This window comes from Tupaia chinensis, unplaced genomic scaffold, assembly GCF_000334495.1.
Source record: "Tupaia chinensis unplaced genomic scaffold, TupChi_1.0 Scaffold143836_1, whole genome shotgun sequence".
Classification (NCBI taxonomy): domain Eukaryota; kingdom Metazoa; phylum Chordata; class Mammalia; order Scandentia; family Tupaiidae; genus Tupaia; species Tupaia belangeri.
The window spans coordinates 2,057,328-2,082,736 of NW_006203686.1; the positions used below are offsets into that span (position 1 = coordinate 2,057,328).

A 25,409-nucleotide genomic window follows, 5' to 3' on the forward strand; every position below is an offset into this window, starting at 1 on the left:
TGATCTGGGTAAGAGAAGCAACGGTTTGAGCAACACATTGAGACATGAGGGGCAGGCATAAGGGCATGGCCCAGAAAGAGGAGTGGGGCCAGGCAGGGCAAGGAAGACCAGGTGGCCATCAGTACAGATGCCTTGTCAAGAGCAGGTGGATGTTTGTGGCAACATGCAGGTAGAATGGGCAGACACAGATTGCAGTAGATTGGGGGTACTGAGAAGGACAAGAGGAGGTTCAGAATATAAATTCACAATGCGGCTGACAGAAGGTAGTAACATGAGGGTGGAAGGTAGCAGGGGCTGTGGAATCGAGGAAGCTGTTTGTGTATTTGTTTTAATGGCAGAGTCAGACATGGGCAAATAGTGAGAAGTAAAACAGGAGAGATTAGGGAGTAGAGGGTGAGCAGGAAACACTCAAGTAGTTGTTGTCTCAGTGCGATGAGTTTAGAGCTTGGAGGCAGCATGGCTTCTGGAAGGGCAAGGCTTGGGCTAGGGTGAAGGAGGGCCAATGGAGGGCAAGGAGTTACCATTCACATGGACCCTGAGATTGTGCAGGTGTAGGAGATCCAGGAACCGAAGGCAAATATCCATGTCTGTAGAGGGCAACTTAGAGCTCAGGAGGGTGTATTTCTTGTGGTTTTTCTCTGTACACGAATGTGCACACATACATTTGGTGCAGCTTTACCCTGTGACTTTACTGTTTTGGGAAGAGTGGTTGTGGGAATTCTAAGCCACATGAGTCTCAGGAACAATTGCAACAACAGCAGAGAGAGTGGAGTCTATCCCCAGGCACTCCAAAGAGAGGTTACAAAAGAAGCCAAATCCACTTGGGAATGGGGTCAGGAAGGGGGTGGGTCCTGGAAGAGAGAGCAGAAAGCAGACTGTGTGGTAATGGGGCCAAACCATTAGAAGAGCCACCTGCTCTACCCAGAAGGCACAGAAGAGGTGGCTTAACCTGAAAACCTGGAGATTGTGCCTCTGATCTGACACCTATTTCTTTGGGGGTCTCCTGGCTGTGTACTGATTAGAAGCAAAGAACTTTCTCACTCAAGAGAATGCAAACCACTCTTCTAAATGATGCTTCTTGGCAGAATACTGAGAAGATGTGGGGCTGTAGGTGTCAGTTGGGATTGGCAACAAATTCCAGGGCCATCAGGGACCACAAGGATGAGCATGGAAATGAAACTCAAATGTGTTTTCAACTGCTTCCAGATAAATAGGAAGGTTTCTTAAAAATGTGATAGCTATGATCATATTTACCATGATCGAGGCAACAGTCTAAGCACTTTACCTCAACTTTCCTACCTTATCCTGACAACAGCCATAGGAGGTGTAGATACTGTTATTCTCATTTCTGGGGTGAGAAAACAAGCACAGAGGAAGCAGTTCCTCCAAAGTCATCCAGACTGGAAGTGGTACAAAGAGTGAGGATATTTTCACAGCTTAGTTAATTCTATCTATTATTTGGTTAAAAACCTCTCTTTATGTGCCGAGCCTGTGTAACTCATTTACAAAATGTACCATGGAATATACTATACCTGAAGCCATTTATCTCTGCCCCCTTTTCTGACTAAAATAATCTCTCTCTCTTTTTTAAGTTTATCTGAGTATTCCTTCCATGAAAGAAGAAAATGGGAGAGGTACACCCCAACAGGGTCATCACACCATGATTCTCCTCCTAGTCTCAGCTAGCCAGGGTCACAGGTGAGGCCACGGGCTCCCTTTGTACGTAGGAGGACCTGGTGATCAGAACCCAGGACCTTCCCATGTGACCTCAGCATCACAGAGCATTGCATTTACTGCTACACCACCACAGCTGCAAGCATTTCTTACTGAGAATTAGCTAGGAAAGAAGTCACATCCTAAACCTGAATTTTCTCACTAGGTCATGGAACAAAATATTAAGATCTATGATCTAAACATTTTCATATTCAGATTTAAATTTCCATTAATATCTTCAATTTAAAATATCTTACTGATGTCATAGGATCAAATAGAAGAGTTAGTCATTTTAATTCTGCTTAAATGGTAGCTTCTGTTTGGAATCTTTACCCATTGATTGTTCGATTTAAGAGAAATAAAAAGCAAAACAACATAAATGAAATAGCCTATTACAAGTCACAGGGATAAACAGGTTTTAGTTAGCTACCTCAATTTGTATATTTTACAATATTGTTCTCATCCCCCAGAATAGAACAACCAATACATGTACCGTTTACTCTGAAGGTTATTAAAATCATGTTTTGTGAGTTTTCAGTGGACAGTTTATTTATCAGAGTGGAAATAGAAAATTACTTTTATTTATTTGTACTTACCCGTAGGATAAGCCCACTAATGGTCTTTAAGAACTGGCTATAGTCCATCTACTGGAGTATGGACTAAACAAATGGAAATCTACCAGAGCAATTCCTAGTCCTTTGAAATTTCATTAACACAAAATATACATACTTCTTAGACCAGCAGATGGTGTAATGGTTACTTTGCTAGACTCCTACATAGTCAACTGTGGTTCGAGTCCCAGACCTGGCAGCTTAAAACTCACACGGCATTTGTGTGTGCATTCTCAAAAGCCCAAGAGGAGAATGGAGGAGAAGCAATTGTGGTGTGGCCATCCCCCCAATCCCTCCCAGAGGAGGTGATTTCTTGCTTTATATCTCTCTGTCTCTGTCTCTCTGGCAAGCACACACACCCTATAACAAAACTTTCTCAAAAAAACATACTTCTTTAAACAAGTGCTGTTTTTATTAAATCAAGGTTTGCAGAGTTATATATACATTTCTAAGTTGTTAGAGTTGCTGCAGTCCTCCTATCTCCTATCTAAAAGCTGCAGTGTGCCCTTTAGGATAAAGACCTAATTTACCATCCCAGCCTTCGGTGTTACTGAAAAGAGATGTTGATTTTATCTGCTTCATAGTCAGTATATTATCTTCTGGCCACTGACCTTTCAGTGGGTGTATACTAGTGATGACTGCATTGAGTTACTGCAGACCGAGAACACAAGAGCAGGTATCCAGAGTCCGACTCTGATTCTGGGCTCAGACACTAACTATAGACTCTTGAGCAAATCACACAACGCCACTTCTTTGGGTCTCAGCATCTTCATCCCCCCAATGATAGGACGGTATTAAAGCATATCTATTTTTTTCTCATTTAAAAGTTCACTGTCTATGTTTGTCCATCAGTTTCTTCTGAGCTCTGTGATAAGTGAAGCTACCCCTTTTCTATAAGGTGCTTTACCTGTCCATGAATTTGGGGACAGAACTGAAATTTCATTCAACTGAGATTAAACTGCTTCTGGTCCTTGACTTCCAATTATAGGACAACTCTAGGATAGCTATAGTAGCTATGAAAGACTGGGCTTATTTCTTTATTTCTTATATTAAACAATTCATAGCCAATTTTTTTTAATTAAACGCTATTGGGAAACTTATCTCATAGTTCTACTCTCTAGTGAATTCTTTAATTCTATTTGTTTATTTAACATATCCTTTATATTATAATGTGTAAAAAATGTTGTAGCTTTTGAGGAATATTCTATGAATATACTAATTTGTGCTCTAGGGCTGGTAATGGAAAGACTAGAATAGTCTCCTATCTACAAAGAAATGAGGGGAACAGATCAATAACGTAATTGATTAATAGATTAGTGTCTTAGAAAAGCAAATGAACAGATGAATGGATGGTTGTTTACTCTCTCTTGTTTTGCCTGGCAATAGCAGAGAGGAAACCATATCTACCTGTTAGGCTTTAGGATGGATATGTCATCTTGTAAGTATCTGGGTGGACCATTATTTGATGCAGGAAGACATGTGATGACAGTAGTGGAGGTGGCTTCAGTGTCCTGGTGCTGAGCACAAACCCATGGAAAGAATTTTAGCTGTTTTGTTCCTGCCAGACCCTCTGTGTGTGTGTGTATATATATATTTACACATATATATATATATACACACACACACACACACATATACATATATACACATACATATACACACACGTATATACATATACACACACATATACATATATTACCTATTACATATTACTTATCTACATTTTTTTCTTCTTCTGGTGGCCAAAATTCACCGTTATGTAACATAGGTCCTCATTCTGGACCTTTTTTCTACTCTAGGAAAAGTCCAGACACTGCATATCTCAGTTTGCTTTTTGTGTCTTAAATTATTACTGTAACAGTAATTGAAAACAGTACTTGAAATCTCTGTCTGTTTCAGTAGCACTATCACAACTAGATTAAGCCCCATCTCTGTCATCCCTCTGATTCTAGTGGTGTCTATAAGCCTCCTTTATCTTTCTCCCTCTCATTTTGCAAAAATGATTGAGTTGTTGCCTTTCACCAGCCACTGAAATGGGAAGAAGTACCCAGAAGCACACAAAACAGGGTTCCCATTATCAGGGTGCACGCAGCTGATTAGGGGTCACGGACTTACAAACAAAAGGCTGCAGTACAAGCACTAAGTAAAACGGTGTAGGTATTTCCTGGGTAGGGTGGTAGACAGTAGCAGGAAGGAGTGATTGTTTTTTATTTGAATATATCACAGATGAAACTGAGGCAGAAACTAGTTAGGCAGTCTGATGGGACTGGGGGGGGGACATATTGAAATGCTGACAAAAAGAAAAAGGGAGGCGTCACTTGAAATCAGTCAACTGAAACCAGCTCTTTGAAAATGTGAATTCCTCTCCTCCCTATCGCTTGTCTCTCCAGACATAATCAACATTGTAAACCTGCCCACTGGGCACCCAGATCTCCCCACCTTAGGAGAAGGAGATAATGGCCTTTTTAGGCAGAGAGTCTCATGAGCTTTGTACCATCTCCAAAACTGACCAGACTCACCTAACATGCAACCCCCACCATGAGAAGAACACATGTCCCAGCCCCTCCCTAGAACAAACCAGAAGAGAGCCCTTCTTAACCCCTCATCTCGGTTTCTCAGGGACTTCTCACTGGAAAACTCAGCTTTTGTGCTGCAAAAACGCTTTCCTTCCTTCTCCCAACCTCCTAATGAAACTCTGCTTGCTTACCTCTGTCCCTGTCTCGAATTCTTCATGAGCCATAGATAAAAATCAGCACTACACTCTCCTGCTTTCCATCACAGGTGCTGGGCCTGATCACCCCTGCAGTCCCATGTCAAAATTATCAGAGAATCTGAATCTGAAGCGTGATTCATAGTTTACTACACAAATACAGGAGAGTGGACATTCAGGTAATTCTGTTTTATAGTTTTAGCTCAGGTTTGCTCAAAGAAGGCATATCAGATTTAGTGCAAAAGGAGAGAGGAGTTATGTTGGTGCCTAGGTTTCTGGTTTAAATGATTTGGGATGAGCATTACTTGAAATTGGGACAGCAGGCCAAGAACAGATTTAACCTGTGTCAGAACCTTTCTGAGCTGTGCTTCATGGCATGGAGAGGGCACAGGGAGTGGTGCTCTCACAGGGTGAAAGCAAATGCCCTTCTGAGTGCTCTCAGAGAAACCCTGTCGTCATAAGTATTTCCTCATGTGTGCCCTTACCTGCTTTGAGAGTGGAGTGGGTTGGCTCATCAATGTATGGAAGTTAGCCAGCCCCTTGGGCCTTTAGAAGTGTCATCATTTGTTTATGATGTTTTTTGCAGAGAAACCTTGTCATCATTGAGAGTCTTCACTGTTGTCATAAGCATTTCCTCATGTGTGCCCTTACCTGCTTTGAGAGTGGAGTGGGTTGGCTCATCAATGTATGGAAGTTAGCCAGCCCCTTGTGTCATTAGAAGTGTCATCATTTGTTTATGATGTTTTTTGCACAGATGCTTTCTTGGATCTGGTAATATGGATCTCTGTGTGAGTCCTTGAGCTGGAGAGCTCAGGACCAGCATGGCAGTCTCACCTTGGTTCTGTGCATTCTATTTGGTTCTAGGCAATTCCAAGAGGCACAAAGACCTATGCCATTTATATGACCAATAGAAAATTCCACTCATCTTTTATAGATGCTTTGGGTAGTTGGAAAAATCATGACCTGTTTTTCTATGCAAAATGTGTCATGACTTTTCCAAAGACCCATAAATGCATTTTATATGGGCTACTTCTTTACATTACTTGTTATTATATGGACAACATTGGACATACGTATTCACAAAAGTCCCTGTGTATAATTAGCACAACATAGTGTCATAGGTTGAAGATGTCAGTTTATGACCGCTTTGTTTTATGAGCTTAATGACTTTTGTGATGACATGTATTATTTTTCAATCTTCAGCTCTCCATTTAAGTTTTTTTCTTTTCATTGTTTTTTCTTCATTAAACGTTATATTTAGCTCAGTCCAATAACATTCACTGAAACTCATAGAAATAACCGTGACTTATGGTTATCTCAAGACTCATGTTGACAAGCTTCGACAACAAGGAGTGGCTTTTGTAGTGATTACCTTGTTAACCACATCTACGTTTCTATAACTTGGGGATTTAAGTGTAGGGTAGGTTGGAAAACAGTGCCAGAAGGATTAATACATGTTAGTACATTCTAGAAAAAATGTTACAACGAAAGGTATCTTGGACCACAGTCTCCTTTGGTTAACCTTCTTCAGAGAACCATGCTCTGGCCTTCACCAAGTAGCAGCAGAAGTTAAGCAATCAAAAGTAGGGCCAAATGATGAGATGGGCTTGAAACAGCTCTTGTAGCACAGGGCCCTATTCTGCTTCTGGACACACTGATATCTCAGAATGACATGGGCTGTAGATATACAGTTTGTACATTGCTGTGATTTGAAATATTCCCCCAAAACTCATGTACCGAAATCTGGTGAACTATTTAACTGTGTTGAGAGGGTGGGGACTTAATCAGATTATATTGTGGAAAGGTGGGGGCTTGGGAGGTAATCAGGCACCAGGGTGAGGCCCCCATTACTGAATACACACACACACATATACACACACAAACATATAATAGGAGTCTTCACGGAAAATCTGTGTTTTTTATGTGCGTGTGTGTGTATACTATTCAGCAATGAGAAACATATATGTGTATACACACGCACACACGCACACACGAAAGAGAGGGAAGGAGAGAAAGAGATACAGTGAGAGAGAGAAGAATCTTGGCAAGGGAGGATGAAGTTTAGTCTAGAAATTCAGGGCATTTTCACAATCGAGAGCATTTTCTGACCAAATGTCTGCTGTGAGTTGTGAGTCCTTTAGCTCCAAGGGTCATTTTGATTGAATGGCACACAGGGCTTTATCCTGTGTTCCTTTGTGATTTCATCAGAGGCTTCCATCTCCTGGGACAGCTGATGAGTGTGGCCTACCAAAGGGAGCTCTCACTACTGTGTTGCATTCTAACAAGGGTCCCTGCTCTTTGCTCTGCTGTGTATGGAGAAGGCAGTGCCTGCTCTGTTGGCACTTCTAGAGCTACAGCTATGTCAGTGACACTCAGGGGTGTTAAAGATGGCAGCTAATAAGATGGCACCATGGTGTGGTGGTTGAGGTGACTGGATCATACTTGGTCAACTATGTCATTTGTCCCAGACCAGTGGCTTAAAAAATACCCTGAGTGCATGTGCATGTGTACCTAGAATGTCAAAGAGAGGGAGAAATGGAGGGAAAGGCATTGCAGCATGACTGTGTCCCATGAGGAGTGCTTTCTCACTTTCTCTATCTTTCATTAATGAGTACACACGCCCTCTAGCAATAAATAAATAAATAAATAAATAAATAAATAAATAAATAAGATGACAGCTAATCGTGTACCTATAATCACAGTCTCCAGGACTTAATTTGCTCATGTTTTAAATGAGGGTGATATAGTTTATCTACAAGGTCTGTTTTAGTCAGTTTGGGCTGCTATAACAAAATACCACTGATAAGGTGGCCTAAACAATTTATTTCTCATGATTTTTTGAGTCTGGGAAGTCAAAGGTGCCTCATGAGAGTTCTTTTCGGGGCATGCAGTCAGCCATCTTGCTACGACCTCACATGGCCTATCTTCAGCGTGTGCATGCAGAGGGAGAAAAAAAGATCATAAGTCTCTTCTTTTTATAAGGGCAGGATTCTCATCATGAAGACCCCACCCTCATGTCCTCATCTAACCTAATCATGTGCCAAAGGCCTCAACTCCAAATACCTTCACACTGGAGATTAGGGTTTCAGCATATCAATTTGGGAGTGGGAGGTGTACAAATACAGCGTTCATGTATGCTCTTTCGGTCCATCATTAGATAACTAGAAGAGCCAGCCACACGCTGTCCACTTAGCATGGATAAGGCTGTCATGCTCTAGCTCCACATTTAGACAGTCTTTGGTTCCAAACTCAGCTCTGTCTCTTACATGTTCATGACATTGGACAAGTTGTTTAATCTCCTGAGATCTCGGTTTCCTCAACTGTGAACTGCTCAGTAGCAGTCTGCATTTATAGAGCTGCTGTCCAGATGAAATGGAAATCGTACATGTAAAGCTCTCAGCACAGTGCTTGGCACAAAATACAGATTCATGATAAAAACTTATAGATCGTGAAACACAAGCGAACCTGTCCAAATAAAAGCAGAGACCGGTGACAGAAGAAAAGAGATTGATTACTGTCTTGGTAGTTAGTATGACACGAAAGTTGTTTGTAGTGGACCATAAACCTTTCAAGTCTCTGTTAATTTTAACGCTTTAGTTGCTGAAGAAAATATAGACAAAGGGTATGTGATTGTGTGTACATGCATGAACATGTGAGAATGCGACCAAGTGTAATTTGATAGTTTTCCTCATCATTTCTTTTAGTAATTAGCTCATATTTTCCTATTGTAAACAATTTCAACTCATATACCACTTCAACATTTAGAAGATTTTACTTACATAAAAAACATTATTTCAATTAAATCAGACTCTACTTAAGGCTATTTTGTTTTCCAAGATTATTCTCTAACACAAAACAGTATTTTTGTATGTCAATAAAGGGATGCTCCAATTAGATGTTATTTGCAAGAAAATGACAAAAACCACCAATCACATACATACACGCACACATGTACACCTCATCTCTCAAAACCCCAAGTTCTCATGAATCCCACTTCGTTGACATCCATGCCATGTATAATGTATCAAGTATCTAATTTTTTTAATGATAGCGCACGTGCATGCATGAGAGAAAGGGAATGAAAGAGAAAGAGAGAGAAACAAGCAGCCACCTTCCATAGGTTCTCATCACGCTGTTATCACCTTTCCTCCAGTCCTTCAGGATCTCAGAATTCTGAGTACCCATATGCTTGCCTGGTGTGTTTTCAGGATTCCAACCCACAGTTGCCATGTGGTTTTCAGGCTTACATACACTTGCTTTACTGCTGGGGCACCTAAAATATTTCACATTTATATTTTGCAGAAATTATCATTGCTTTCCCTTCAGGCTTAATGACTCATAAAAAAAAATAAAATCCAAGCTTGTTCTCATATGACCTGAAATGTCAAGGTGACAAATTCATTTGATCATCATTAAGAAAGCATACCAGTACAGCTGGGTTTTCAACAATGAACTAGAGTTGAATGACTCCTTACCCCTGGCCTTATGATCATAATAATCATTTCCTCTCATGACCACTAGCACAAAAGGCATTTGTCACAACTTCATTCAAAGAGCAGGGGAAAATAGACATAACAGAGAGGAATGGAGGTGGAATGGAGTTCACTGTATTTCAGGAAAATTTAAGCTTCCAGAGGGCCAGGAGTAATTATGAATGCTCACAGGGAATAAAACATAATCTAAACATTATTTATAACTTAGGGTAATTAAGAAGCAACCCACGAGGCTGGAAATTCAAGAGGGCTGTGTCTTTTTGAAAACTTCAAATAGTTCTCTCTCATTAAAATTCAGTTAAAAATGTACTGTTAATGACCTGCAGGGTTTATTTCTGCACATTGGTAGATTTATGTATTTAGAAAAGAGCTGCTAGGAATATATTCCCAGAAAGTGACTTTAAGCTCTAGTAAATGATCTGATTTTTGGCCTTTCAAAATAAATCAATTAAAAAAATAGGGTCATGCAAAATGAGTGGTTTCCCCTGGTGAGGTCACCTCTCCACCCCCCACCACTGCTACACTCAACCCTGGATAAACATGTCTCAGCTTGTAATTGTTTTGTGATTAGTGTGAATGGGTGTTCATCACCACAAAGATTCACTATTGATTTTTTAATTAATAATAATGTTTTGCATTTATACAGTTACCATCTCAGAGAAAACCTGAGTGCTTTTTAGTTCATGAATTCCAATTTATCTTCTTGCTGTCCTGCTGAGTATAAAGATGAAGTATTCTAATTGCATTTTAAAAAGGAAAAATAGAACCAGAAAGGTTAAATCATTGGCCATGGAGAACGCAAAGATCTAATAATAGAATCACCCATTAAAATGCTGATAGTCTCATCTTTTCATTCTGGCTATTTTCTGAAAACATCCGGTCAGTTGGGTCAACTTCTATTCCTTTCGAAAAAGAACTTGATCAAAACAATTATTTAAAATGATTATTCACAAAAGTTTATGTTTCTCCTTGTTCTTTTGGTAGGTGTATAATAATTGGGCTTAAGACATTGTTACTTAGTAGGTCACATGCATTTTTTAGTGGCCTATGTTAGTATCTTTGGAATGTTTTTAAGACCCACATATCAGAAGTTTATCTCCTATTAAAAGAGTGATTCAAAAACCCAAATTCAGGCAATAGATGAGTGTGATTTTTTTCCCCCAAGGACAGGGTATCTCTGTCATCCACCTGGCAATGTTTTGTTATTATCTGATGAAGAAATACAGTAATCTCCCCAATAGAAACATGCTCTAAACTCTTGCTATTGATAATTGTATGTAGGTAAAGGTTACTACATCTTTCCAATCACCCTTTCCTCCCTTCTTAAAGAAGTGGGACTCTGACATTCCCCCCTTCCATCCATTCCAATCCCTATCAGTAATGACTTTGTCCTGTCTTCCCATTCTGCTCTTCACGTGTCATGGTGCAGCCTCCTTATTTGTCTCTCCATTTCCTCAATCCATCTTCCTAATAAATTCTCTGTGATTTTTGAAATTCAGGCCAAAAATTTTTTTTAAAAATGTTACCAGACCAGTCAGTTTAAAATATGCAACTTTTGAGGTACAGTTGAAAGCCCTCTTTGAAGTCCTTCTCTAATCTTATTTCTTTCCTCCCCTGCCCACTAATATGCATATATGTGCACCTTTATGTGTTTACCATATATATGCTTATCTGTAAAAATGTGGGTTTTTTCATGATAGTCGTAGTCATTTCTTTCTCAAACTTTCATTTTTGTAATTGAGGTTTTGAGAGGCTCATTATGGTTTTGAGATGTATCCATGTTGTTGTATATGACTTTGCTCCCTTCTGTTTAATTACTGTAGCCTCTTGAACCCATTTACCACAATGTATTTATTCTTCTGAAGATCGACATTGAGATTGTTTTTTTTTTCTCAAATACAATTACACAATCAACATTTTTGAGCATAGTTCTTTGTTCACATATGTGAAAGTGTCTCGAGGACATATACCCAAGTGTCTAAGTGTTGTGAGGTAATATCTGTTCAAATTCATCAGTAAAAAATTGTTGTGGGGCCAGCTTCATAGCACAGTGGTAATGCACTCATGTAAAGAAGCAAGAACACACATGGCAACTGTGGTTCCAATCCTGGCTCAGTTAGCTGGAAATATGCAGGGCATATGGTCTGATAGGCTGGAGGACTGGAAGAAAGGAACCGTAGTGTGACCAGAGGTTCTGTCTCTTTCTCTCACATGTGTGCACACATTCTCTATCATGAATATATTAAAAAGAAATTTAATTGGTTGTGCCAATTTTCATATTCTACTTCTAAGCCACATTACATCCATAATGAAGATTCTTCATTGGCCTCTCCACTGCCTTTCAACAGAACTTCAGCTTTCTCAAAGAGAAGAACATTTACTCACTTCTCTATCCACAGGGACCTCCCCCCAAAAGCTCTTTTCCTCTTTTCCTTTTCTGAGGGATCACAAATAGAGAAGCTTTTGGGCTACTTGCTGAAGTGTGAAAATCACAAGGCGTGTGCTGGAGCAGGGGTGGGCCGTGGAGATGACTCCATGTACCAGGATATCTGACTTCCTGTGGTCTGCCAGTTTATTGTTCCTGAGTTTCTCATGTCACCTTTGTTTATTTTCCTGAAAGTCTGTCTCAGAAATGTGTAATTATGAATTTCATTTATAACAGTGAAGAGCAAAAACTATGCAATCAGCCTGCCTGGGTTCGAGTCTCTACTCTACCACTACCAGCTGTATGCTCTAATAAGTTCCTTAATATCCTTGTTTGTAAAACAGGAGACATGCTAGTCCTTATTTTATAGGACTGTGGTGAGAATACAAATTTTATACATGTAGCTTTCAACTAGATGTTCAGTACATTTTTGTTGAATTGTTGAGGAAAGTATGGTTAAGAAAAAAGTAACATAGTACCTACCGTGTGTCAAGAATTTTAGGAACTAGGGCATGCATGTGACCCTAACATCTGTATTTATCATAATATCTTTTCCAAACAGAGTTGCCAGCTGGGTCCAAGCCTTAAAATATTGCTTGGCCCACAGGAGTACTCTAGAAATAGATGTTGAATCAATAATAAACCCGATGATTCCCCAAAGATAATGTAAATGTCTAAGGCATATTCTGAACCATTATGGAACAAGTTAATTGTATTGATGACAGCTTAACGCTCTACATGTTAGTAAATTCTTATCCTTTGAATATTGGTTATTCCTGTGTAATAAGTGTAGTAACTTGCCACTAGTTCTAACATTTGAGTAGTCAGAATACCATATGAGCTAAAGATGATGTATTTCTTCAATCTTTTGCTTGTATGCAAAATAGCATTCCCAGTCGCTGATTATCACCAGGTTTTTATTTGTTTTCTTGAACTTTAGGTCTCATTGTTCATGAAGGAGCTGCAGTTTACAGAGTATTTAAGCGCTGGCGAGCTGTTAACTTGCACTGGGATGTATTAAATTATGACAAAGCCACAGACATCGAAGAAAGTAGCCGAGGAGAGTCTTCCACGAGTAGGACTTTATGGTTGCCATTGACGGCTCTGCGGAACAGAAACTTGGTCCACCCAACACAATTAACCTCGCCAAGGTTTCAGTGTGGCTACGTGTTATTGCATTTGTTTAATCGGATGAGGCCACATGAAGATTTGTCAGAAGATAACAGCTCAGGAGAGGTTGTGATGAGAGTGACTTCAGTGTGACAAAAGTATCAGACGGTGCAGCGGGGAGCACACTGCACACTTGGGAATGTAATTGCAATGAATGGTGAAACCACAGCACTTCTAAAAACACACATCTATGAACTTTTTAAAATTAATGCTTTTTATATGAACATTTGAATTGCAAATACATTTTTCTGAAAAAAAAAAGAGTCCTCTTGTTCTTTGTTTTCTGATTTGTCACATCTTTTATAAGTTGGTACATGAAACCATTATTCATATCATTTAACTCTACTTGGTTAAAAGAATGATGAAAGCTACCCTTAAAGCCCAAACTATTTTTTCTTGCTTGTTTTAAATATATTTTTATCAAACGTTGTGCTCCATGTGTACTTTTTCAGACAATGTTACAAATGGGTAAGAGTTTGGAATAGTGTGGGCACCTTCCAAAGTGCCTAGTAAGTGTGCAACACAGAGGTGGTTCCAGGATCCTTCTCAGACCACACGCTGGTTGGCACACCGCAGCATGGCTTTTTAGTGTGGTGAAACAACCTGTTCATAGAGATTCAGGTTCTAGGAATTATGGTTTATTTTTTCACTTCTGGAACAGTATAGAGAGCTTGTAGAAAATATAAAAATGAGTGCAATAGCATAGTTTATTTTTGCCAGTGCATATTACACAGGTAGGGCATCCTACATACTTCTAACTCCAAAAGCTTACCCAAATGTTATATCCTAGTATGCGTAATAATAATGCTCCGGAACATTTGCAAGACCTTCTAATAGACCTGTCACAATTAGGTTGGTTAATTATTAGCCTCTTGAGTTCTGTGGACATCATCTTAATTAGATTTTCTCTTTGTAAAAGCTTATATACCTTCCTAATCATTTAAACACTAATCCTATTACTTGGCTTTAATGAAAAGCTATGAAATATGTTTGCCAGCAGTGAGAAGTCTTTCTCTTTCAATAGGTGAGTGTTTTTTAAATGAAAAGAAGAAAAGAAAAATGAGGCTATTGCCTCTCCAGGAACAGGTTGCTAAGTACTGGTACCTAGGGATTTTCTACCTTTTTATCCTCCTAATGGAAGTAATTGGCACATTTTAACAGAAAATGATAGACTAGATGAGAAGAAAGGAAGGCATGCTTTCTCTGGAAACATGAGATGAAATATGCTGGTCGTTTGAAGTAACAAATGATTAGGTTTAACAGCATATGAAATAAAATACTTTACATTCTATTCTCTAAAAATAATATTTAAGTGACTGGTACTAGAGTAGTCCATGTTTACAGGAAGCATTGTCATTCCCTCATAGGAAATTCTCCCAGTACTTGAAATAACATTTTTCCAATTAAAAAACTGTGTCACAAATGATAAAGATACGACAATTTTTTTTAAGTTTACTTGCTTTAGTTATGATAGAGAGTTTGTGTATGTGCTCAGGTTTAGGAGAGAGAGTAAAGCACCCTTGACAGGTCCTCATCACGCCACAGTTACCTTCCCCAGCCCTCCAGCTCTTCTGAATCTTGAGCATTTATATACCAGGCCAGGTGTGTCTTCAGGCCCACCCAGGGACCTGAGCCCATGTTCCGCCGTGTGACTTCCAGCACTATGATTTATTCTCTATTGACTGTACCACTAGGTTGGGCCAGGACATGACAGTTTGCAGAAAAGTGAGGAATGAATCATGAAGTCACAAAAGAAGGAAGATTCAAACATTATTTAGGGGCAGATCTAGGAGGCAAGATATTAAACATTGTACCAAACTTGGTTTGTTTGCTTGTTTTGATTTGATACTAGATGAGCACAGTCCTGAGCAAGGTTGGTTGGTTTAATTAGTAAGGTGAGACAGCATATAATTTAGGAGGGAATCATTTTAGTTACTATTGACATTACAATTTTGAACATTGTATTAAAAATACTGAACAAGAAGACTTTAGACACAGATTAGACTATCATTACCCCAGTACATAGTAAGCCTACCCTTTAAACTACTTACCCCTCTGTATTCAAATCAATTCATTAAACAAAATAAAAAGAGGCAAAGGATGAGGAAAGGAACCCTCTTTCTGTAACATCTACTGAGATACATGAGGTGGAGAAAAGAGCACAGGGAAATGGAACACTTACTGTAGCCTCTCTCCTTCCAAGGACCTTGCCCTTCGGATGCCCCTTCTATCTGTATTTGTTTTGTATTTCCCTTCACCATCTTCATGGCGTCACCTTCTAACATACACACACACACACACACACACACACACTACCCACACAACCCAAATCAATGTTGAAATAAGAATCTGGAAAATTTTCATCCTTCAAAATGTACCAACCCTGGGACCAGCAGTTAGCGTAATGGCTATGTCACTGAATTCCCACGTAGTCGACCATGGTTCAAGTCCTGGACCTGGTGGCTAAAACTCACACCGGGCTCATGTGTGTGCATGCCCAAGATCCTGAGAGGAGAATGGAAGAGAAGGGATTGTGGTGTGGCCATCCCCCTGGAAGGTGATTTCTCGCTTTCTATGTCTCTGTCTCTCTCTCTTTTTGGTGAGCGCACACACCCTATAGCAGAAACCTCTCAAAAAAAAAAGTACCAACCCTGAAATGAATATTCAGAAACTCAAAAGAAACACTCTTGAATGAAGGGCAGAGAGGGGTGTGTCAAGATGAGTTGAGAGAATTGGATTCATTGCTGTAAAATAATTTATATTCTTAGTATCCTATTATATGAGTTATGATGCAAACAATTAACTTTTCATTTGTGGATGCCATAACTCAAAGTCAAGCTGCTTTAAGTGTCAGAAACATTTATGATAAGGAAATGAATTGGAAATATTTTAAATGATTATTTTCAAAATCTTTACCCATATTATAAAGTGTGGGACCTGCATACAGCCTGTCTCTTTTCAACCACTAATTTGCAGGACAGACGTGTGTGCAGCACAGCTGGGTGCCCGTTCTGTGGGCAGCAGTCACCGGAGGAGCTAGGTCAGCTGGGAGGTGGGGACACACAGCACATCAGACATGTTGACTCGCAGTGAGCTTGAGAAGTGGCAGTCCGGAGGGGTGGTTGGCTGTCACCAAGGTGTCACCAAGAAGCCAACAGGACCAGAATTTTGAAGCATGAATGGATGTTTACCAATCAGACGAGGGAAGAAAATCACTCCAGGAAAGTCTGGAGGATAAATTTCTCCAGTGGAGAAATCCCATGTGGGCGAGTCTGGGATACACATGAAGATGTGACCTGTCCTTGTGAGGCTGGATGGGTCTCTGAAACTGCATCCCACAGAGAACCACAGAGGGTGACCCATGTGCAACAGTGGGTAAGGTGTGGCCAGGTCCCTTCTGGGGTATGGTGTCCTCTCCTAATCAAATGCTGTAAATTCAATAATTCAGCAGAAATACTGAGACATCATATGCTCTCCCACTCTCCTCCTCATTTTCAGGAGACAAAACAAAACCAATAATTACAATGAGGAAAACTAGAGGATGGCTTCTCCACCATTCAAGTTCTCCCAGACACTTTCCAGAGTAAACGCAGGGATTGCCCGACGTTTTCTAAGTATGTTGTTTTTGTCTTGTCTAGAGACTGCTGCTCTTTTCCTATTTTCATCCTTTAGGTCAAAATCCCATAGGATGACCTATTGATCCTGCAGCATGACCTGTTGCTTTTCATGCTATGCAAGACTCATCCTCCCTGTCTACAGAGTGAAATAACAGAACAAAGTTGTCTTTGCTGGCCCAGAATTAAGATTAGCGTTCATCTAACAATTGGTATGTCATTTCTAAACAGAGGAGAGCTAATGCTTTGTTAAAGTTTTCCTTTATAGCTTATTTTTCTTTACTTACGCATTTTTTTTGTTTTGGAGAGATTTTCACTGTAGGCGTGCGCTCGCCAGACAGACAGAGAGAGACATAGAGACAGAAAGCGAGAAATCACCCCCCAGGGGGGATGGTCACACCGCAATCCCTTCTCCTCCATTCTCCTCTCAGGATCTTGGGCACGCACGCACACGTGCCCGGCGTGAGTTTTAAGCCACCGGGTCCGGGACACGAACTGCGGTCGACTACGTGGGAGTCCACCGACATAGCCATTACGCTAACTGCTGGTTCCCCTTTACTTACACATTTTAACAACAGTAAGTTACAGTAGCTGCTATTTTAAATTTTTCTTTCCAAATTCATCTTTTTCACACTTAGGTGTGGCCAAGTCTGCTTCTTTTTTTTGTTTGTTTTTGTTTTTGTTTTTGTTTTTGTTTTTTTTTGGAGAGGTTTTTGCCATAGGGTGCGTGCGCTCGCCAGACAGACAGAGACAGAGAGACGGAAAGCGAGAACTCACTCCCCAGGGGGGATGGCCATGCTGCAATCCCTTCTCCTCCATTCTCCTCTTGGTATTTTGGGCACGCATGCGTGTGCACGTGGTATGAGTTTCAAGCCTCTAAGTCTGGGACTTGAACTGTGGTCGGCCGTATGGGAGTCCAGTAGCATATGCTAACTGCTGGTCCCAAGTCTGCTTTTTGTTTTATATGTAACCTATATAGTAATACAATATATCATTATGTCACATACAATTTATGTATAATGACACAATTTATATAAAAATAATTTAATGTTATGTATGCCAAGAAATAACTAAAGACCTTAAAAAGATACTTTAGGTAATAGCTCAATCGATGCCAGTCAATTATTAAAAAAAAAATGTTCCCATCATGTATGTGTGAGGCAGAATGGCAGCAGATGGTGCAATTTATAGCAAAGCTCAAAATTCTAGGCCCCAGTGGTACCTAGAGATTAATTCATTATCTTCATAAAGGTGCCATTTTACACATCATGATTTATCTAGTTAATTAGTCAAGAGCTTTCAAACTGTTTAAGGCATTTCTCCCCTAGGAAATATGGGACACTGGAAACCATTGGGAAAATGAAAATGATGCATGATTTCCCATGAAGTTTTTATGCTGTGCTTTTAAAAAACTAAAATGATAAGATTTAATCCAAAGCATTTTATTTTTTTTTACAACTTTTTGTATTTTTAAAGATTTATGTATTTATTCCATGACCAAAAAAGACAGAGAGAGAGAGAGAGAGAGCACCCCTAACAGGGTCCTGATGTCATAATACACCCCCTGCTTCAGCCAGTCCTGAAACATGGACACAGGCGCACTCAGGGAGATCTCCAGACGTGAATCCAAACCTTCTTGTATAGCTCAGTCTTATAGAACAGTGTGTTTTACCTCCATGTCACTGTCCAGCCCTTACAACTGCCCGTGTTTCTAAGTTTTCCATATGCAACATGGTTTTTCAGGAGATGCTACTAAAAGTAGAAAGCAAACGCTTGGCTCTTAGATACACAGAGGATGGAGCCAAAGTATGGAAGTGCATAATGGAGACCGGGGCCTTTTAAACTCTCGCTTTTGGGACCCATCAAGCAGTAATATTTGTGGCAGCTGCTGGACCACAGCAGGGGCATGTGTGTCGGTGAGAGGAGCCGTGTAGAGAAATGTGCCTTGTCACAAAGACACATTTATGCCCTCATCCCAGTTGCACAAGGGCTTTGGGAGTGCAGCGCCTGCCCGGAAGCTGCTATGGCTTCAGGACAATAGAGAGAGGCTGAAGATCTCAGTGGAACACTTTCCACAGCACTGTTGGGAATGTCAGGATTTAATAAGAGGAGAGAGCCAAAGCACTGATTAGGAGAAAAGAGGAGCACGCTTTGCGCCCTTTACAACAGGATTGGTTTGGTTAGACGCAGCTCTCAGGGTGCTTCCTTCTTGCATCCCTGTCTTTACTCATTAATCCCTGCTTAGGCAGCAAGGTGGCCTTATCCCCCTTCCGCCACTGTTAAATTGCTGTTACGCAGGCACACAATGAGGCCCAGCTGGTTCCTGTTTGCATGGTAGCTGATAGGGGTTAGCTCGCTAGAGGAGCTGAAGAGGCTGAGAGTAGAGGCTGAATCAACGGAGGGGACAAGGAAAAGTGGAGTAAGCAACAAGCCTCCCTGTGTGCCAGCAACGAGGGACAGCTCCCTGGGAACAGGTGGAGCTTTGGGCCACCCAACGCTGTGTGTGTTTGTTGGGCCCCAGTCACGACGTTCCCAAAAGACCACCAGAGAGCCGTTCCAATGTAAGCACATGAGGGTCGCTTTTATTCAGGCTTGAGCCAGGACAGCCAATGAGTTGAGAGCCCCAGTGTTAGTTGGGCTGAGATTTTATTTGGCTGTTGAGGGGGAGGTCAAGGGGGGTTGAGGAAAACGCTCTACAGCTACACATTGGCTGTAGATTACAGGGTGTGTAGCTGTTTCTGGTATCTCCTTTGTTTCTCTCATTGGTCAATCCTGGTTGGGTGATGGTCTTATGACTTTTTCCTACGTGATCGGCTCGCCTCCTTGAAATGGCGCCAAATTCTCAGCAAGGTGGGTTTAACAAAAGGGAGTCACCCCGAAAGAAATGGAGTCCCTCTGGCCCTTCATGTCCCCCTTTCCCAGGTACATAGTGGAGCCAATCATGGATCACTGTTATTGGGCTCTATATGGTCCCAGTCAGGGATGGGCAGATTCTATGGTCTCTGGTTGCTAAGTGAAGTTGCTCATGCACAGGAGCATCTGGTCGGATGGCCTGGGCCAGTGTTCATGGTATGCAGTCACCAGGTTCAATTATTTACAGGGAGATTGTGACACAGTACTTTTTGAGACAATGCAAGCAGTTTACAGAAGCAGGACAGTACTTGGTTAGGTACTTATGGAAATAAAACTTCTCAGAAAACAGAAACCATATCATTTTTCTCTTTGAGTTTCCTCAAATATCTGTTAGGGAGAGTCACCTTGATAGTGCAGTGCCTGGTATACTCGAGCTCTAGGTCCAGAGGCAACTAGCATCTAATATTTAAAGGTCTTTATCCGTTCCATGAGTCAGCAGCAGCCTGTCCTTTCTCCGACCATCTGGTCGTGGAGCCACCAAGCCACACTCTTGACAATGTTCAATTTGCAGCCCGCCCCTGGAGTGACTAGAGCAGGGCTGCTGCTCTCTGGTCTCTGAAGCACCACCATAAAGGACCCTCCTGGCCCATCTTTATGGACCAAGGTCCTGGTGAGTTCGTGGAAGCAGTCCTCTTGGCTTTGGTGTGACAGACTCACAGGCTACGTTTACAATTATCTAGACTAGTTGGAAGAACTCCTCTCTTTTCGTTGTTTTACTGTATATAACATTTAAAGATAGCACAACCAGCTCCAGAACACTAACTTGATCAATCAGTCTTTTTTAGACTTTTGTAACAACTCAAACATTCAACAACTTGCTTTATCTTTTCTAGTTTCTCTTTTTCTCCCATTCTGATACAGCCATTCTATTTTCAGACAAAAACTCACTATACAAAATTTATTTATTATAAAAACTTTTTCTTGGGAACCAGCAGTTAGCGTAATGGCTGTGTTGCTGGACTCCCACGTAGTCGACCGCGGTTCGTGTCCCGGACCCGGTGGCTTGAAACTCACGCCGGGCGCATGTGCGTGTGTGCCCAAGATCCCGAGAGGAGAATGGAGGAGAAGGGATTGTGGCGTGACCATCCCCCCTGGGGGGTGATTTCTCGCTTTCTGTCTCTATGTCTCTCTCTGTCTGTCTGGCGAGCGCACGCGCCCTACAGTGAAAATCTCTCCAAAAAACAACAAAAAACTTTTTCTTTTATCCTTTTCTATTAGAACTACATTTTTACAGCCATAACCCTTTCAGTTTTTTTTTAATCTTTACAAGTTTACAATTAAAAATTGCCTTAATCCAGCAGACAAGTTTAATTATAAACATTTACTTTATTTACATTTATCTAATTTTATCTAATTATTTATTTAAGGACTTTTTTTTTTTTTTAAGGAAAGCAAAACCAGGTTTACATTTATCTAATTTTATCTAATTATTTATTTAAGGACTTTTTTTTTTTTTTAAGGAAAGCAAAACCAGGCTAGTCTTACATTAGCTAGCTTCATTTTATCGAGAAACTGAACTATTAGACACCATAGATTTTCCCAATGTTCCCTAAATTTTTTTTTTTCCTGAGATTTGATTCCCAAGGGAGCCTTGCCTGAGGGTTTTAGGATTTACCTGTGTATGAGCAACACATTTTGAGATAACAGCATTGATAAGACTATCTAGATTAGGCACAAAGTATTTTTTTTCCTGAGTTTAGGAGGATGAGGACATAATCTGGGGTGGTTACAAGAACTTTTAGTTGGTGATAGAGATGCCTCCCCTCCGGCTGGGTCTTATAATTTTCTCTCTTGTCACAGGCTCAGCCGACCTGTTTACTACTATTTGTTCTTATTTTTATTTTTATTATTTTATGAGTGTACTCTTGGAAACAATCTTAACCTCTGATTTAGACAGAAATTAATCTTAGTCACTTGTCCAGTGTTGTCAAATGTCCAAGGGGACTGTTGGGGTCTCAGGCCCCATCAATCCTGAATTTTAAAAGCCAGCATAGACTCCAGAAGTCCAGAGCTCCCTTCAGAGCTCAGTGCATTTTGTCTCATCTCTAGTTGCCAACTCCATATTGAGGACAAGGCCCCACAGGAGGACATGAGGATGCCAGTCATGGGCATTGTTCAGTGCCCGGGCTGCCCACATCGGAAACAGAGAATTTCTTCTGAGGCAGAGGCTCTGTGATCTGGGCCATTTCCAGATCCTGCCCACAGAGTAGTTCCCAACCTTCAGGATTACCACAAGTGACTACTTGGTGAGAGTTGAATCAAAGGTTAAAGTGCCATGCCAATTTTGTTATAACACTTCTCTGAGTTATTTGGGAGCTTTTCTGATATCTGTTCTGAATTGTCCCTATACTCAGAAGTGAACCTAAGTTTTGATAGATCCTGCAAGGAGTGGCTGAGTACTGTCAGGAGGGCAAAGCCCAGTTTACAGGGTTTTTTTTACAAGGCATCTCCCTTATCGCTAATACAGAAGTCCTAGCTGGAGAATGCAGTCTCAACCTAAATTTTTGTTTTTCTAGCTAAACCTCTTTCTTGATCATTTAACTAAAGGGAGAGTTCAGTGGGGGAGAGGCCTAGCTAAAAGAGACAGAAGTACATGAAGGCAAGGGGCTGGGGGACAAGTCAGTCTGGAGCTCTAGCCTTAATTTGTTTCACCCCATTTTTTTTTGAGACTCTCACCCTATTAAGCTGTGAGACAGTAGTTTTCTAGCTTTTGTTCCAGATATATAGGCCTAATTTTTAATAACCATGCATATTTATCTATTTTTTTTTACCTTGGGAAATTTGAAGTTTAAAAGGAGGTATTAAGCTTGTCATATATTTATATTGTGCAAATTTTTGGTTTTTGGCAACTCTAAATTTTAGCATATACCAGCAGCTTATGAACATATACAAACAATAACAAAATTTGTTTAACAACTTTCTAATGTAAAACTGAACAGTCTTACTAACAGACTTAATATTTTTTTTAAATTTAAAGACCAATAATAGGAATAACTAAAGCATAATGTTAGCATAACAACAAGAATTATAAAGAGGACTCAGAGAGAACCAAGCAAGAATGTTTCCATCAGTCCATGTTTAACATTGGATTTATCTTCCTTTACATTAATTTTACCTCTTTAATTCAGGTGCATTGCATTGGCTACTTAGCATGTAATTTTGTCAAACTTTTTTTTACCTTTCTTTGGTCAATTTTGGCTTAACAATTTAGAAAACCAATAAGTTTACATAGAAAATAAAGATTTTTCCCCAGTTAAATTATTAGATGTTTTTAGAAACCTGTACTTGTAAAAGTACATTTTCTTATCACCCTCTTTGTGAATTTCTTAAGTAATAACATTAGGATTTTAGCAACAGTTAATGTTCTGACAAAAATTCACAACTAACAAAGAAATTTGGCTATATATGCCAGTTTAACATAATAGCCTACTATTAACTCTTGGAAATCTCAAATTATTTTGGAACACGATGAATATATAGGCATACAAGTACATAATATTTATACATATATCTTAAATATAATATCAAGAAAATCAGAATTATTTAATTTGACAATGTTTTTTTTTTTATATATATAAACAGTAAGCTTAATTGGTTTAACACCATCCTTTTGAATGTTCCAGGGGCCCTCTGTAAACATCTCAGAGTTACTTTGAGGTCAGAGATCCTCTGTTAGCACTAGAACTAAAGCCAGTAAAAGCTAGTCATGAATTCATTTCCCTATTAGATATCCACTATGTAAAATGCAACACACAACACAGAAATGCTAGCTGTTTCATTAAACCAACTATATTAAGATAAACGTGATGTTGTTTGATCAATAAAAACCTAGATAAAATATGTTGGAAATTGTGAAGACTTTCACTTATTAATCTTTTTTTTTATTACCCTTGAAGCCTGCTCATTTGCTAAATTTATATGAACTTGAAAAGCATTTAAACTAATTTGTATGAGTGCTCTTTTTATAAACTAAATTGAATAGAATTCTTTAAGGCCTTTTTTCACACAGACATACAACATGCAGTACATAGCTTGACAAATTACATGTATAGATGCACACACACATCAGGACTGTAAGAGCCAATCTCCCTGGGGTTACTTTGACACTAATACTCTTTAGAGTAACCCCCCTTTTTTGTAATCTCTAATTATACACTCGAGGAAGGTGGGTTTTAACCTTTTGTTGCCTAAACCATTAGAGTTTTTACACAAATATTTTTGATATTTCTACTCCATTTAAGTATGATGTTTTTAAAAGGCCCTCTCAGTTTTGGGATGGAGAGTTTGATGCCATAATGACAAATTTCCACAAATGCCTCATTGAAATGCTTAAGTATGCATTCTAAAGGACTTTAGAGGAGCCTTTCATGATTTTTTAAAAAGCAAGTATGCTCTTTGGTCAGGATGTACGCTGGGGCATTCCAGGACCCTCTTGCTTCTACCCATACCTCCTATGGCCACAAGGCAGTTTTCAGCAATAGAACTGTGACTGTAGGGCTCATTAGTTCTTGAAGGACTCCTTGATCAATATTCTATTACTCGGTATCCTCAAGTGAGGAGGAGGAGGGATAGAACCAAGTAATGTTTTCCAAGAGAGTGCAGAGGAAATAATTAAAATGGCAGAAGAAACAAAAGAAACCCATACAAAAATTCTATGATATCCAGGGACTTAAATCCTGATTTTCCAGGGACTCAAACCCTGTCAGGGACTCATTCCTGTGTTGTAGCCATAGCTGTGGGACCACAAACAGTCACAAAGTCATTCGCTAATCATGCACACAAGAGGCTATTACATTCCTTTCCACCAATCCAAGAGAGTGTGGAGAAAATAAGTACAATGACAGTAAAAGCAGAAGAAACCTATTAAAACAAAAAACAGAAAAACAAGAAACATAGAAAGACCCTGAAACTTCCAGGGACTCAAACCCTGTCAGGGACTTTAACCCTGATTTCCCACAAACTGTCCAAGGGCTAGGAGGGGGGACTTGAGCCCCTAACATCTAGCTCCCAGATTCCAGCATGTCTGGTAGAACCTAAGTAGGGGTTCTATAACTGTGTCTGGTCAGCCTTGAATCAAGTCACCTGCGGAGGGACTCAAACCCTCAACCCAGGGACTCAATCCCTGTCAGGGGCTCTAACCCTGATTTCGTGCAGGTTGGACTTTCGGGGGCCTTCCAGGGGCTCAAACCCTGCCTGGGATTTCCTTACTGTCCCATGGCCAACCCCTTACTCACCGATTTGTCTTCACTGAAGCAGATAGAACAGGACAGGAACACTCAAAGAAATGCCTCCAGAGGTCTTACAGCAAAACTCCACAGACTTTTGGAGGAGCAGTCAGCATCTCTTATCAGCTGCCAACAATCCCGAGAAGAGCTCTGGGGTCCTGGAAAATCCTAGGTAGCCAGCAGCCAGGCCAAGTGAAGCCACTCTCTCTAGGATGTCCCACCCATGTACCAGACAGGTATGCGATCTCGCTGGGGCCTCTGTTTCTTAACATCTAGACTAAGGTTATGGGCCCTGATTTTTTTTTCAAATTTATTCATTCTCTACATTAATTCACTATACACCATCACAACACACAAATTAATTTTCCACCCAAAATACACTGTGCATTGGCTCAATCAAGCACATCAACATACATGTTCTCAGCAAATAATTTTCCAATTCTTATGTCCTGCATACCTTGCCTTTTGTTTTGCCATCCCTGATTCCCCATCCCCCACCCTCTGCTATGTCCCATCCTCCTCCCCCATTGTCCCT

General features: G+C 40.2%; 1 protein-coding gene across 1 annotated transcript in view; it reads left to right on the plus strand.

Moving 5' to 3' along the window:
• MARCHF11 (membrane associated ring-CH-type finger 11) overlaps window positions 1-13,323 on the plus strand; it is a 125,728-nt gene extending 112,405 nt beyond the window's left edge. The window contains exon 4 of the mRNA XM_027767023.1: window positions 12,893-13,323. Coding sequence (XP_027622824.1) covers window positions 12,893-13,215 — 323 coding nt within the window. The 3' untranslated portion in view covers window positions 13,216-13,323. The remainder of the gene's footprint in view (window positions 1-12,892) is intronic.
• The last annotated feature ends 12,086 nt before the right edge of the window (window positions 13,324-25,409 follow it).